Raw genomic sequence first — 16,494 nt, 5'->3', positions numbered from 1 at the left:
TTTTCCATGAGGGTAAAGGTGTGATGGACATCTTTTCCTTTTATTTACAAAAAAAAAGGCCATGGAGCTCTAAGGTTCTAAACTTTATCATATACATATATATATTTACACATATATATATAGATACTGTATGTAGATATGTGTGTGTACGCAGTGATATTCACTGAACTCATCACCCTGAGCGCAAACCAAAGTAAACAGTCATTGACCACCAACCATAAACAAAAAAAAACAGCTTAAAATGTCCAGTCACACAACCTACCTAAACGTGTAGGCCTACATCCAATATTCGATAGATATTGATCATGTTAACTGTGTTTTTGAGTTGTTGTGTTTTATTGAGCATTTTACCAATTTGTTTTATGTTTTATAAATAAAAAAATATATATTTTATAACCATCCTCACTTTGTGTGTCTGTAAATGTGCTTTAATTTGTCATTTATGAGAAAAACAATGTTGAAAAGCCCCTCAAAACTGCAAATCTCCAACATAATCATCAGGTGGTGCTACGACGCCAACTGACAGCGTTAGGTCCGGCTTCAGACTTCATATCCCAGAATCCTTAGCGTGAATTCGATACTAGCTACTTCCGTCATACTAGTCGAAGGGGAAACAGATGACTCGTCTGCTTCCCTGGGTATGATATCTGCCCGCAGAAATCCTCCTGGTGTAGGATTAGAAAAGTAAAACGTTTAACGGAGCAATATTGACAGGTAAGAACCAAATTCGCTTCTAAAAACGGGTTTGATGCATGACGTTGAGCTAGCTAGCAGGCTAAGTTGTTGTCAAATGAACTTAGCGATGCGGTTATACGCCTCAGCTGGCCCCTGTGAATAGACGACGTCACACCTGCTTCGTAATTATTTGTGTCATTACATTTTCTTCATTTTTGTTAGTACACTTGACTAAGCTGCGCAGGTTCAGGCTAAAGGATCTTTCGAAGCGTTATTCTGGTTGTTGTTGGCCTCCTCTGCCTGCCAGCCGGTGTTTCTTGTTGCACTTTCTGTAATTTAAAGCTGCTAAACCGATGCAGGGGCAAAATCCAGTGTGTCAGAGCTGCATTTTCATTCTGCTGATGTAAATAGTTGGCTTCAGGTTAGCCTTGAGCATCAAGATTAATATACCAGTGTCATCTTTGGAACGAAATGTTAAATCAAGTCTAAAATTCATAGTGAAATTAGCAAAAAAAACAGGACTCTAAAGGTATGTTTACATGTACATCAGAGTCCCAGCTGTGAGTCTTGACCCATTTTTATCAAAGCTTCCCTCTTAAGGTTCTGATATTAACCAGGTTTGAGATCAGCTGCTGTGCAGGTGACAATCTGACAGCTTTTGAAGTTCCCTCTGCAGCCGAGGCCGACATCAATCTGTGTTTACCTGACCTCTACAGCGGGCTGCTCCATCCCATCCAGCCCATATATCCCTTCCCAGTTTGTACATCCTCAATCCCTATCCTCGACTCCTCCTCTCCCACTCAGCACGGATGTGAATGGAGGAGGACGGAGCCATGGTGGCAGGCATTTACAGAATTTAGAAACATCATAATATGTCTCATGTGACAAATAGCTGCTGGTGTGACTGCACCCACCTCCATCTTAAACCTTTTAAATCCTTCCTCGTCTGTCTGATTGTGAGCCAAGTTTCATTGACACACCAGTTTTATTCATTGGACAGCCAATCAGCTGCTCGAGCCAACCAGTCCGACCCGACTGCTGGTTAAACCTCAGGCTTCATGTTGAACTATGTCACTGATGGGGAATTAGATTGGTGTTGGCTCCAAGACAGAGTCTGCATTTGCCAAAAGCATTAGCATATTTACAAAACAGCTCAAAATGTACTCATTTCAAATGATTGACTTTGAGTGGAATCATTTCCATAGATATTTTTACCCCATTGACGGTGGGACCACAGCAGTACAAATAAGGATTTTATTTAATGTCTATTTGACCTTTTTGAGTTCACCTTTTTCACTCATTTGAATGAAAGCCTGTAAGAGGTTTAGAGGGGATGCAGTTGGTTTCTCCTTAAGATGAGGAGCCCCGACTGGTCGCTGGTTTTTATCAGAACCACAGAACTGGAAACCACTGGTCTGATCTTGAACAGCGCAGTGAACTTTAAGCTTCTGTTAAGATTCTCAGTTTTTCCTGTTGGTTTCTTATTAGAAACGGGTTCTAATCTGCTCCCAGGTGTTGGATCTGGGTCCTGATCAGGACATGCTGCCATAATGAAGTTTCCACGCGTTGATGAAGTCCTTTCAACCTGTTTTATAATGATTTAAAGTTCACGCCACACTTTGTGGACTTTCTATGTGGTTATTTTTGCTCAGTGTTTGTTACTTTGATGTTTATAACTGTGTGTAGGTGTAATAACGGCAGATTCTCAAACTGAAATGACTCAGATTAGCATTGTTGGTAAGAATCTTTGAAAAAGTTCACTATTTTCCTTTTGAAACGATGAGGAATTGAGGCAGAAAGTGTGCGACAACCTTAAAAGTACATTATATGACACGATTGCTTAAATATTGCTGGTATTGTCGATATTAAGAGCTGTTTGTTCAACAACAAACACACATTTTTGACCCAATCCAAAGCAAATCCAGTTACCTGGAAGTAAATTACAAGCTCACAGAAACAATATTCCTGTGGACCATGAATTCTTTAAATTGGTTCCAGTAAAACAGTCGAGCATTTCAGGGTTAAACAGTTCAAACTTCAACTCTGAAGAGGAAGCCACAGTGTGAAACGGTTTCAGGGTCAATTACAACACGTACGTTTGCTTTTAGGCTCTATTTTTGAGTAAGAGTTCTTTCTATTTCCCTGTCTGTGCATTACATCACACTTACGCTCTGTTCACGTCTCTCTGCCTTAAAGCGGCTTTTGCTTTAGTTATTAACCCTTTATTATCAGATTTTTATGCCATTAAAGCAATTTACAGCTGAAAATCGCTGTATTTTTGTAAATTCAAAGGGAAATCATTAAGATAAAGTTGATGTATTTACTTACTTGGCACCAATTCACAACAAAAGTCTCAAGACAATTTAAAGATACAGTCTAGTATATTCCAGGTTGTTATAATCTAAATATGTATGATATATATATGAAAATCTGTAAATTATTTGAGCTGTTGCTGTGCTGTTCAACATGACTGACAGTTAATGCAAAAGTTAGTTAGTTTCACTTCCTTAAAACACAGATATTCTGAAAATCAACCGAGATCAAGACCACAAGTGACTCGTACAGTCACAGGATTAGTTTCTGGTTAACATAACAAGGATTTTTACAAAGTTTTACGAAATGTAGATTTCGTAGATGTAGATACAGGAAATGCAGAAAATGACTCCTCTGCATTTAACCCATCCAGGTCTGCACCTGTTGAACACACACATGCACAGAGTCACACACTCATGGAGACAGACGCCGTACACTGGAGCGGTGGGCAGCCAATCACAGCCCAGGGAGCATGGGGGTGCGGTGCCTTGCTCAAGGGCACCTCGGCCGTGGCAAAAAGGTGGACTGACAGCACATCAACTAACAAAATCTGAGATCTGAGAAGAGTTTTAGTCGATTTCTAAGGGAAAGCACAAACCTTCCTCTGCCTAAGTCGTCGACGTTGACCCCTCCGCCGTAGCCTGACATGCACCTCCAAGGGTAAGGGCTGTGATTGGTCCGCTCAGAACGTCATTTCCGGCAGTTGCTTGTTCATCCAGGTTGTAAATTCACCCGTTCAGCCTCGGCCGGTCGAACAGACCACCCCCACAAACGTCTTCTCTGTCGCTTTTGCAATTTAAGCATTTGTTCTTCAATGTTGCTGAGCTCCAGCTGCAAATACAGCTGCTGGACCTCGGTTGCCATTGGTTACGGTTGTTAACTGTGAGCAGAAGAAAAAGCAAGGATTCGGCTATGACCCTGAAACCACAGAAACACACAGCCACACCCCCCTCCCGGCCTGGTGAACCGCAGAGTGATGTGTTCCCTCGACGCAGAACTTCGAATGATCGATGAAGAGAAAATCCAGCTTAGCCTCTCAGATGAGGATATTTTCTGGTGTAACAACAATCCAAATGTCTTCGGATATGTTGGTCAGACTGAACCACATGTTGAAGATGTCCCCTCGGGCTCTGGGATCGGTCTAACCCACATATGCCAAACTCCGGTCCTGGAGGGCCGCTGTCCTGCAGGTTTTAGACGTTTCCCTGCTTCAACACACCTGATTCAGATTAAATGGAGCTCTTCGAAAGATTGTTAAGTTCTGCACAAGTCTGCTAATGATGCATTGATCTGATTCAGGTGCGTTGAAGCAGGGAAACGTCTAAAACCTGCCGGACAGCAGCCCTCCAGGACCGGAGTTTGACATCCCTGGTCTAACCCAAACCCTAAAAATGGAATCCAGATGTTAGGAAAGGCTTTGACTCCTCATACCTCTGGTTGCTTCTCTGTTTACACACTTCTTAGAACAAAAGAAAAAAGCTGGCTAATCTCCTCCGGCTCGATGAAGGCGGTCGCATCTCTCTTCTCTCCTCCATCTTCCCTGCTTCTCTTCATGTCTTGTCCTGTCCTGTCTCTAACTTTGGTGCCTCTCTCCGCATTGCTTTCAAAATTAAAATCATGGAATTGGTCGACTGGTCTCTCGACACAATCGACAGAATTTTCTCGGCTAGAAGCTCGGGTTCGGGGGAACCCACCCGTCCTGATGGTGCATTCGCCGCTGGTTACATGAGGGTCTCCTGGGGGGAGTGGAGGGTCGTGTGCCTGGTAATTCCTTCCATTGAGGACATCGAGGATCTTTACCTATTCGGAACCATGACAACAGCTTTCTGCTGATTGGATTAGGCATTGCCCTGGTGCATCGAACAATGTGGGAGTCGGAGACAGCGGCCCGAGGCCCCATTAAGCTGCCCGACATGTTTGAAGCAGTGGGCAGAGGTGATGGCGCTCAGACGGTGGTCATTAACCACAACATGGAAAACATCTTGCAGAAGCTGGTGGCTCTGCGAAGGCGTTTGGATCGTTTCTGTGACCAGAACAGACAAACCGAGTGAGGCGTGGCCATTAAAATACGACCAATCGGACACCAGGTGATGGTTGACTCCATCTGGGACCCGATCAAGGAAGTCTCCATGGCAACCCACGCCTTCAAGTTGTTTTTGCGTTTTTATGTGAGCAAATGTTTGCTTATGTTTGAGTTCTATGTTGGATGGTGAGCTGATGTTTGCTGAGGTTTTTTCCCCTCCCCATCCTCTTGTCCCCCCCCTGTTGCAACTCTTAAAATGTGCGTGAAGCCGCTTAATCTGGGATTAATAAAGTGTTTCTGATTCTAAACCTTAAAGTTTTGTTGAACCACAGCAGGAGATGATTGGTTTGACGCTTGTTCTTCCTGCAGATGCAGTGATGCAGTTTACCAAAACAGACTGAGTCCTCATTCATTGAACCATCCTGGCTGGCTGCTGCAACAGTCCGCTTTCCAGACATCGAGAGGTGGGCGGGGCCTGATCTGCCCAGGGCGCGCGGCCAGGGATGGACAGCAGATGCAGCAGCGTGGACTCGCGGCTGACCGGCAGGGGCATGGGGTCCATCAGCACTACGCCCGTGTCTGCGAGGGTGGAGTCGTACGAAGCCACGGAGAAAAAGTGCATCTCTGACGTGAGGAGGACCTTCTGCCTGTTCGTCACCTTTGACCTCTTGTTCATCACCTTGCTCTGGATCATAGAGCTCAATGTAAGTGCAACTCTATTTGTGCTGTGGATATGACACTTTAAGTTCTCAAAGGGATTATTGCCACTGATTACTGCAGGTGAAAATGCTACATATCAGGGACACGAGCTTATGTATGAACCACCTTTCTTTGTCTCCTTCCTACATCTTCGATCTTGTGCTGCGACTGTTTTCAAATTGCATCGTATCTGTTCAAGTCTTCTGGAGCTGTTAAACATTAGGTTTTGCTATATTAAGGCAACACAGTAGTTATTTAATATTTAGTTTTACATACAGAACTGGGCGAAACTCCTGATCCTCCCTTTCTTTCTTTATATTTCACTTCCAAGCAGTCAGACTAAGCTACTTACCTCTGACCTTTGAACCATTCAGGCAGAAAAAAGGCTCCTAACTCAAGGGATGAACCAGTGTTGTGTCGACACAGAACAGACAACTTTGCAAAGAAGCCATTTTATTTCATTTGTTCCCATTTCTTTAGCTGCATCTATGAAAAACAGCAAAGAAAACACAGTTTGACAGACAGAAAATAGGATTTCTGCAGCAACAAGGTGATTCCCAAAGAGCTATTAGCTGAAAACTTGGCATATCTCAGCATGGTGTGCAGTGTGTCCTTAAAACATTTGAGGAAACTGGACAAGTGGAGGACAAAAGAAGAAGTGTCAGGCCTAAAAAACTATCTACAGCAGATGAACAGGATCTGAAAGTGATGTCCTTAAGAAAGAGGAAAAAATCCAGCTGTGACCTGACAGGACCTGAGAGATGCATCTGGACCTTCAGCTGATCCATCTACTGTTGGCCCAAGCCTCATCAGAAATGGGCTCCATGGAAGGGTGGCTGTCAAGAAGCCGTTCTTAAGGAAGGGAAACAGGGAGAAAAGGCTGAGCTGTGCCAAATGACACAAGAAGTGGACTGAAAATCAGTGGCAACAGGTCTTATGGAGGGATGAATCCTCCCCAGAGAGAAAAAGAGGAAGAAATCCAGCAAAGACCCGACAGGACCTGAGAGATGCATCTGGACCTTCAGTAACAGAATAACAGAAGAAGTCCCTGAACCACAAAACTTTATCGCTTCATCTCATCGGGACAACTCGCACCCTTTAAATGTTTTTATGATTTCATTTTATTTGACTTCCCTGACCGCAGAGTTGACACAGCGCTGTTACACATTAACTTTGAACACACCAGACATTGGATGATGACGCTCAATCTGACCTAATTTTTCATGAATTACAGGATTTATGTTCCTCACATTTAATGAACCGTGCTTGGAGCAGCGAGTCAAGGCCATGTAGCTGTAAAACTTCCCCCAAGTGATCGAGTGTCGGCAACCATTTACTCCAGTTACTCATCTCATCTAAACCTGCTGGAAACATCCTCATTGTTTTGGACTTGGACCACAGTCTTTAACTCAGTTCCTCGATGTTTGGAAACTTTGCTTCCTTCCTCTCAGAGCTCAAACACCACATGTGAACAGTTTGATCAGGGTTAACCTCAGAGAAACGACCAACATTTGACTCTTTATTGTCCATATCTCCTAAACAAAGGGATGTTGTAGTGACCGGCTTTACACTGATTAACCCTTTTAATTAAAATATCGTCTCATAACAGTGTTTAACTCCCATTCCAGTGACTCATTTCAAACAATAAACGTGCAAAACATCATCTTCTGGCCTCATTTATCAAACCAATAACTGAAAGCGACAGTTTTAATTGTTCGTTTGTTTTCATGCCACCTTTATACTTTAAGCCTTGTAATAAATAACAGCCATTTATCAGAAGTGAAGCCAGAAATGTGAATGATTTGTCTTTAAGCTCACGTTGCACATGGCAGATATGACACATCCACAGGTGTATAACAAGCTGACGCCATTAAAAGGATGTTAAAAGGACGATTAAGCAGCATTGCTCTCGATTATCTCAGATATAATTAACCGTGACTGTCCGACCAGCAGATAGAAACTGATGGAAACTTTAATGAAGGCTCGATTTAACAACAGCTTTATTTCGAAAAGCCTAAACAAGTTCATCTTAAGGGTTGCTGCAGCCTCTAATGTAGCTTATAATGCGACCAAACAGCAACCCTATGCAGTCTTATTCACACCGGTGAATGGAAAGTTCCTAATGTGCGTTTTCTGCACATTTGCTTTATAGAAGGATAGAAACGGAGCCCGTGAGAGTTCACGTAGACGCATGGCTGTTTTTAGCCAAATGCTGGGTGTAGAAAAACACCTGTAAGGTTGGTTTAGCATGTTAGCATGCTATGTTCTAGCATTCTTAAATGTTATAAATGGCGCCTCACTAGAGCCTGCTGCAGCAGTCTTCTTCAGATTTTCTAATGAGGTATTTTCCATGAAAACTTCCATTTTTTCTTTTACATACGTTGTGATGCGTAACCATGTCGACAGAAAAGCTGTTAGCCTGTTGGAGCAGCTAACTGAGCTCTCCAAAGCCCAAGTAATGCCTGGAAGAAGACCCCAAAATTTAATAAGTTCAAGAGGAGATGTCAAGGATGCAGAGCAGGAACAAAATGGAGGAAAAGGAGAAGGACTCTCTAGGAGTTTAAATATCTTGGGGTCCTATTCATGAGGGATGGTGAGATCAGCTGCAGACTGGGACAAGCGGCAGCAGGGATGCAGTCGCTGTACCGGACTGTTGTGCTAAAGATGGATCTGAGCTTCGAAGCAAAGCTCTCGATTTTCCGGGCAGTTTCCATCCCTACTCTCACCTATGGTCATGAACTCTGGATGATGACCGAAAGAATGAGGTCACAGGGTGGCGGGTCTCACGCTTCATGATGGGGTGAGGAGCTCAGCCATCTGGGAGAGACTCTAAGTAGAGGAGCCAGTGGAGGTGGTTCAGGCACCTGATCAGGATGCCTCCTGGTCGCCTTCCTTTGGAGGTGTTCAGGCACGACCAGCTGGGACAAGGCCCCGAGGTCGGCCCAGGACTCGCTGGAGAGATGATGTCTGTCCATTGGCCTAGGAATGGCTCGGGGTCACCCAGGATGAACTGGAGGAAGTAGCGGGGACAGGGATGTCTGGGCCTCTCTACTCTCCATATTTCTACCGCGACCCCATGTGGACTAAGCGGTAAAGAAGATGGATGGATGAGGAGGACGTTTAAACGATTTCTTCCCTTTATCATCACGGGAAATGTGAAATTACAGACTGATAAAACGGACGAGCTCGGAGCCCTGATGAGGATACAGCAGGAATATCAGGCAGAGACCTGGCTGCAGGAACAGCTCTAACAGCTCTCTGCTCAGCTTTAAGACTATCCAGGCAGACAGAGACTGCAGACAGAGCGCTAACAGTAAAGGAGGAGGATCACAGAGCTGGTTAACAACAGATGGTGGAATCCTGGACCTGGCTGCAGGAACAACTCTAACAGCTCTCTGCTCAGCTTTAAGACTATCCAGGCAGACAGAGACTGCAGACAGAGCGCTAACAGTAAAGGAGGAGGATCACAGAGCTGGTTAACAACAGATGGTGGAATCCTGGACCTGGCTGCAGGAACAACTCTAACAGCTCTCAGCTCAGCTTTAAGACTATCCGGGCAGACAGAGACTGCAGACAGAGCGCTAACAGTAAAGGAGGAGGATCACAGAGCTGGTTAACAACAGATGGTGGAATCCTGGACCTGGCTGCAGGAACAACTCTAACAGCTCTCTGCTCAGCTTTAAGACTATCCGGGCAGACAGAGACTGCAGACAGAGCGCTAACAGTAAAGGAGGAGGATCACAGAGCTGGTTAACAACAGATGGTGGAATCCTGGACCTGGCTGCAGGAACAACTCTAACAGCTCTCTGCTCAGCTTTAAGACTATCCGGGCAGACAGAGACTGCAGACAGAGCGCTAACAGTAAAGGAGGAGGATCACAGAGCTGTTTAACAACAGATGGTGGAATCCTGGACCTGGCTGCAGGAACAACTCTAACAGCTCTCTGCTCAGCTTTAAGACTATCCGGGCAGACAGAGACTGCAGACAGAGCGCTAACAGTAAAGGAGGAGGATCACAGAGCTGGTTAACAACAGATGGTGGAATCCTGGAGCGTCTCTGCAGCCCAGATGTTGAACTGCTGGCTGTGAGTTTCTGTCCATGTTGTCTGCTGAGAGTTCACCTGAGTTACCTGCTGACGCTGTGTGTGACATCATCAGCTGAGTTGTTGCTAAGCTACAGAAACAGAAGCCCAACCCACTGATGGAGACCTCTGAAGGTTTCTACCACACCTTCCTCTCTGCTACACTTCAACAAATATCTTTCTAATAAGTTATACTGAAGCAATATAATTTCTCTTCAGGGATTAGAAAAGTATAATTGAATTAGCATAGAAGCTAATTTATTTACTTAACATAGTACAGGCTGATAAGAATGTCAATAGTTCAGTTGATGTTGTGTAGTCCGGTAGTTATTGTCATTTCAGTGCTGGTTCTGGCTTCAAAAAGACAATTTCTCACAGTTTTAAAGCTTCACGTGTTATTCTTTAACTTCTTAAACAGTCTCAGCCTTAAATTATGTGATTAAAAATTGGTTTTCGCAGCTCTACAAAACTTGGTAATAAGCCACAGTTCAGCGTAAAGGATCATTTAGTCAGGATTAAAATGCTGGAGCCACCTTCCAGCTGATCAAACCATTTAAAGTAAGTTTTACTCGAGTCTGTCGTCAAACGTGCTGAACTGAGAGAGCTGCATTTCACTGTCAGCCTGCGAAGTGGATAAACTCTGCTGGGGGAGGTTCGGAGGTCAGTATGGATCCCTGAAGAAGAATGCAATGAACGCCTGACTCATCATTACTGCAATGGAGGCCAATTCCAGATAACAAATGTATAAATGAATCCTTCCACCCAAACTGATCACCGGTGCTGATAATGCAACTTAGATTTTAAGTCCAATAGAAGTGTTTTAACCTCAAATTGTGCAGCAACGTTAAGTCTGTTTGCATCTCCGTTGGAGGATTCAGTTTCTGTGCCTGAATTAGGCAGAATTAGGCTGTTTGCTAATGAATTACATGTCCAGATAGGTCGAGAAACCAGTCAGAAGTCAGTGATTTATTTAGTTTTACCTGCTTATTTAATTAAATGTAATTAACGATGTTCAGGAAATGGCGACATATCAAAGAGGTGTCGACAGAAAAGCCAGTTCTGGCCTCTTCATGTGCAGAGAACGAGAAAACGGAGCGTTTAAGTTCATCTTCGGGGCTGTAAATGACCATCCGTAGTTTCAAAGCTGGCAGTAAACGCACATCGAATGAGTTTGTTAGTGCAGCAGCAGCGCTCCACCTTCCTGGTCAGGCTTCGTGAAGGGGAAGCTTCTGTCTCCAGATGCCATCACTGAGTAAAACTGAGCTGTGTTTGACAGGTGAACGGAGGCATTCAGAAGCAGCTGGAGAAAGAGGTCCTGCAGTACGACTTCCACGCCTCCTTCTTTGACATCTTTGTAAGGCTTTTTCACTATTAATGCGCAGAAATGTCCCAACAGAAAGCGTTGCTGTGCCTAAATGCCTCCCTCTTCCTCCTCAGCTGCTGGCTGTGTTCAGGTTTGCAGCTCTCATCCTGGCGTATGCCGTCTGTAAGCTCCGGCACTGGTGGGCCATCGCAGTAAGTCTGCTTTTCCTTTAAAAACTGTAATATGACAGTAGTTCTGTGTTGGTACCAGCAGAGGGTGATGAACCCTCCTGCTTTGTTGTTGTTTTTCTCCCTCTGCCTGTAAATGCAGTACAATGAAGTCACCTTTATATCTTAATATTTTCCTCCCAAGCAGCCAGAATTTATTCTAATCTTTTAAAGTGAGCTTTATCAATAGTTTTCCAGGCTTCCTGAAGGACTTTCAAAGTTTTTCTTTGGACTTTTCCTGCTTTTTCACTCATTTTCAGTCCATTTTTTTCTTTGTTCAGCCACTTAACTCTGACCTATGAAGCATTCAGGCAGAAAAAAGGCTCCTAACTCAAGGGATGAACCAGTGTTGTGTCGACACAGAACAGACAACTTAGCAAAGAAGCCATTTTAAACTGGATCTTTAGGCACTTTGTCACAAAGACAAATCATTTGTTCCCATTTATTTAGCTGCATCTATGAAAAACAGCAAAGAAAACACAGTTTGACAGACAGAAAATAGGATTTCTGCAGCAACAAGGTGATTCCCAAAGAGCTATCAGCTGAAAACTTGGCATATCTCAGCATGGTGTGCAGTGTGTCCTTAAAACATTTGAGGAAACTGGACAAGTGGAGGACAAAAGAAGAAGTGTCAGGCCTAAAAAACTATCTCCAGCAGATGAACAGGATCTGAAAGTGATGTCCTTAAGAAAGAGGAAAAAATCCAGCTGTGACCTGACAGGACCTGAGAGATGCATCTGGACCTTCAGCTGATCCATCTACTGTTGGCCCAAGCCTCATCAGAAATGGGCTCCATGGAAGGGTGGCTGTCAAGAAGCCGTTCTTAAGGAAGGGAAACAGGGAGAAAAGGCTGAGCTGTGCCAAATGACACAAGAAGGGGACTGAAAATCAGTGGCAACAGGTCTTATGGAGGGATGAATCCTCCCCAGAGCCCGGACCTCAACATTATTGAAGCAGTGTGGGATCATCTGACAGAGAACGGAACAAAAGGCAGCCCACATCCAAAGAAGAGCTTTGGGATGTCCTTCAAGAAGCCTGGAGAACTATTCCTGAAGACTCCTTAAAGAAATGACAGAAAGCTGCTATCAACTCTTCTATCTTCTGATTAGTTACCATATAAAGTTTTAAAGATGATCATTTATTGCATAATGACACGATTTTTAGTCAAACTTTCATTATATTTTGTTGTTATTAACACCCCAGAAGCTCAGAAAACCTGTAGAATTTTTTTTTCTTTTGCTTAAAAAGAGGATAAATGTAACATCATCATTTCCTGGCTGCAGGGTTTGTGTTGCACAGCTCTACATCGGCTCATGTTTACTGTTAAAGACGGTGTGATAACACCACCTCTCCTCTTCCTGCAGATCACCACTGCAGCCAGCTGCGCTTTCCTGATCGCCAAAGTCATTTTATCAAAGGTAAGAATGACTCAGCACAAATTAAACACTCTTGTTTTATCAGTGGGAATCATTTCCCCAGACTTCATAAGAACTCCTAACGGAAGTAATTCACTTTCTGTGAGTTGTTTGTTCCCTTTGTCTGGATCTTTCAGTCACATTTTGACCTTTTTTTTGTCACAATAACATGAGATGAATCAAATCCATGCGCTTTATGCATGAAATTGTTGATGGAATTAGTTTCTGTACCTGTGATTTCTACATAATCTCTCTAAATTCAGCCTTTGTTGTGTGGAAACTTCCCGTTTCAGCTGCTGTCTCAGGGGGCGTTTGGGTACCTGCTGCCCATCATCTCCTTCGTGTTGGCCTGGATAGAAACATGGCTGCTGGACTTCAAGGTCCTGCCTCAGGAGGCCGAAGACGAAAACAGTGAGTCTCTGCGATCTTTAACCAGCCGCTTTAAGTCAGCTCTCTGCAGGGATGATGTCACTTATAGTCGGACCGCTGCTTCAGGGGTGGAAGAAGAAGCAACTAACTATTAACAGAAATGCTCTGCCAACAGAAAGCTTCTTTATTAAAGGCACAGGAGTGTTAATGATGGAGGAAATGTACTTAATATGAACTCGATTACTCATTTTAATGAACTGCTGAATAGTTTTCACCACCAACAGTTGATCTGGACAACTCTAACGCCAGTTTTAGCAGCACCCGCTCCTCCTGCTGTTACAGATGTGCACCTGCTCTTTGTTTCAGGATACAACTCCCTCATGGATGCCCGAGAGCGAGCTCCCCTCATTGGTCCGGGCCCTTTATCTGACGGACAGTTCTACTCTCCACCAGAGTCTCTGGCAGGTCTGTTCACTCGCCGACATCAGCCACAAAACATCAAATATATCTCATCCTGGCCTCCACTTAACTCTGAGTGGTGCTGATTTGCATTTAAAGCACAAATTCTGAACCAATCGGCGTGTTTCGGCCTCTTAAATGTCAGAATCCTGTCTGTTTGTCCGTGTTTTCAGGCTAAAACTGTATTAAATGTGCTGTTGTGTGTTCTGTCTTGTGTTCAGACTCTGATGAGGAGCTGGATGATAAACACGACCCTGAGAAAGGGCTCATTCAGCAGGTGACTTAACAGGTAACAGTATGGCTGTGGTTCTTCATTTCACCTGCCAGTCCTACACCTTGATGCTTATTGAACAGTCTGACAGCTTCTCTGCTGTTCATCACAGTGGAAGCTGCTGCCACCACTCCATAAGGCCTCCTTCTGCAGTTATTTTTCCTTTAAAACACGTTCAGAACTCATTGTTTAATGCAGCTGCAGCTGTAAGTATTGATCTCAGACTGAGAGTTTCTGTTAAACTCAATTCTGGTCCTCAGGACCCACCGCCCTGCATGTTTTCGATGTTTCCCTCCTCCACCACACCTGATTCAAATGATCAGCTCGTCATCAAGCTCTGCAGAGGCCTGATAAGGAGCCATTTATTTGAATCAGGTGTAGTGGAGGATGGAAACATCGAAAACATGCAGGGCAGTGGGTCATGAGGACCAGAATTGAGAAACACTGCGTTAAACACTTCAGAAGCTAACTATGGTGAGGAAGAACCTCTGCAGATGGTCCAGAACGCGGCGGTGCGTCTGGTCTTGGATCAGCCTAAAAGAACACGCCCCCCTCTGTTCATTGAGCTCCTCTGGCTGCCCTTAGCCGCCCGCATCAGATCCAAGTCCCTGATGTTAGCTACAAAGAGCTTAATGGAACGGCTCCATCTACTTGAATGCTCTTGCAAAGGCTTCTGTCCCAACTGGGTCCCTCCGTTGGTCCCAGGATTGTCGTCTAGCAGCTCCTACACCACGCCTAAGACAATCCAAACTCTGTTCATGTGTCGTCCCACGATGGTGGAATGACCTACCGAGCGCTACCAGAACAGGGGCGTCCCTGTCTATCTTCAAGAAGCTCCTGAAAACCCAGCTCTTCAGAGAGCATCTCCTATCCTACACCACGCCTAAGACCCTTTCCATGTGTCATTCCACAATGGTGAACTTAATTCATTTTTAAGTGAAAAGTTCTATTTTCTGCCATTTTTTGTGACAGTGACAGTGACAGCTGTGGTTTGAGGTCCTAGTATGGTCTGGGGGAGAGGCACGGGGATACGGGGTGCATGGGGCTTTCAGCCGAAGGAGTGTGCAAGATGACCTGCCGAGCGCTACCAGAACAGGGGCGTCCCGGTCTACCTTCAGGAGCCCCAGCTGATCAGAGAGCTTCTCCTACCCTGTAGGTCCCTCTATGCCTGAACTCTGTCCCCATCACCTCTGACAGAGCCTGACTGCTGGTTTCCTTCTATGTAGCTCGTAGTTAGCTGTGATGTTACAGGGCTAGCATAAAAGGGCTAACTGCATGAACATAAACCAGGTAAAACCACAGAGGAGGAAAAGCTGTGAATCTGAGCTGCTGGTCATGACTGGGATCACCTCACTGCTGCTGCTGTCCGACCGTTAGCATGTTTGTTTTTATGCATTTAGCAGACGCTTTAATCCAAAGCAACTTACAAATAGGCAGGTAGGGTAAGGGGGTCTTGCCTAAGGACCCCTACTGGAGACAGTACCTTTCATGCAGGGGATTTGAACCCAGATCTCACACATGGAAGGTGGCAATCTTACCACTACTCTATCCAGTCCAACTGTTAGCATGAACATATCCTCAGGTGTGGAAGCGGCTTCTCTAAAGTGTCTGTTTTTGTTCTCCTCAGGGTCTCCTCCTCTGAGGATGGAGGCCTTCTCCTGCTCCGGTTGTGCTACTGACGGAACACTCTGCCTTTCAGAATCTGCCATTTTAGTTTTTATTTGTCCCGAAGAGGAGTCTGAGTAATGGTTCCCACGGCTGCGGCTCACTTTCTCATAATGTCGGCCTTCTGCACGCACACACCACTGAAAAAGTGCTGCTTCACCGCCATGACCGGCGAGCGTTCGTGTCCACATCAGTGGATCCTCGAAGGGAATTCATTTCTGTACAAAAATGCACTTAGTTTGTTTTTTTTGTTCAGCCATGATTCAAACTGTTATATTTTGCTTTACGCGTCTTCTTCTCTGATTAAGATATTCATTTTTTTTTTGTATTTCCATCATGTTTACTTTACATTTGATTATTTTTCACAAACTTGATTTTGAATTCACTGTAAAGAAAAAAAAAAAAAGCAGCTTCACGGACTCTTGTGGCCAGAACTGAGCTGACGGACCAGTTTGTAGCAAACAACGCTTTCAGAAATGTCTTCGACTGCATCTAGTTCTTTAAAAAAAATGGCAGCAACTTGCATGGAAACGTCGAAGAGGTTTTAAGGGTTGAAGCATCGTATTTAAGCCCAAATGAGCCATAAATCTGCTGCATTTGCATTGGAGGGATCCTGCACTGTGCTCTCTAAAGCTGCTCTGATAGGAGAAGAAGGTTGAAATGAAGTGTACATATCTACATGCATGCCTTGTAAGCCGCCTTGTTTCCACGAGAAGCTCATCTGTATCATGGAATGATTAAAATGTGAAACCTTGTGTTTTCATTCGGCTTTTTTTTTTTTACTCGACAGCAAAGTCCAAGCAAAGAGGCTTTGCTCTCCATCTGTTTCCTTAAGAAAAGAAAAATCCTCTCAAAGATATTCAAATACATTAACAGTGTTAAAACTTCTGAAGCAAAAGAAAAAGGTGATCTAAATGTCAGCAGGCAACAGATAGTTTTCCCTGCTTTGAAACCACAGATTCCTTTAAAACATCAAAATAAAGTAGAATTAAAA

At 44.3% G+C, this 16,494-nt stretch overlaps 1 protein-coding gene across 1 annotated transcript; it reads left to right on the top strand.

The window, feature by feature from the left end:
* Window positions 1-574: 574 nt before the first annotated feature.
* stard3nl (STARD3 N-terminal like) lies at window positions 575-16,255 on the top strand. Its single transcript, XM_072363635.1, has 9 exons — window positions 575-714; window positions 5,381-5,715; window positions 11,068-11,145; window positions 11,229-11,306; window positions 12,686-12,739; window positions 13,030-13,147; window positions 13,472-13,570; window positions 13,786-13,853; window positions 15,463-16,255. Exons 2-8 carry the CDS (start codon window positions 5,515-5,517, stop codon window positions 13,848-13,850), a joined length of 693 nt encoding a protein of 230 aa, XP_072219736.1. The 5' UTR covers window positions 575-714; window positions 5,381-5,514; the 3' UTR covers window positions 13,851-13,853; window positions 15,463-16,255.
* The last annotated feature ends 239 nt before the right edge of the window (window positions 16,256-16,494 follow it).

This window comes from Leuresthes tenuis, unplaced genomic scaffold (assembly GCF_036924035.1).
Source record: "Leuresthes tenuis unplaced genomic scaffold, fLeuTen1.0.hap1 SCAF_14, whole genome shotgun sequence".
NCBI classification, from domain to species: domain Eukaryota; kingdom Metazoa; phylum Chordata; class Actinopteri; order Atheriniformes; family Atherinopsidae; genus Leuresthes; species Leuresthes tenuis.
The sequence above is the reverse complement of the archived record's forward strand: the minus strand, read 5'-3'. Positions and strand labels throughout refer to the sequence as shown.

What these genes read in the sequence shown, in the direction of transcription:
- stard3nl (XM_072363635.1), top strand. Translation starts at nt 5,515, where the DNA reads ATGGACAGCAGATGCAGCAGCGTGGACTCGCGGCTGACCGGCAGGGGC. An exon ending in GGAGGCCGAAGACGAAAACA is followed by an intron (nt 13,148 to 13,471) that starts GTGAGTCTCTGC and finishes TCTTTGTTTCAG; the next exon opens with GATACAACTCCCTCATGGAT. An exon ending in TCCACCAGAGTCTCTGGCAG is followed by an intron (nt 13,571 to 13,785) that starts GTCTGTTCACTC and finishes TCTTGTGTTCAG; the next exon opens with ACTCTGATGAGGAGCTGGAT.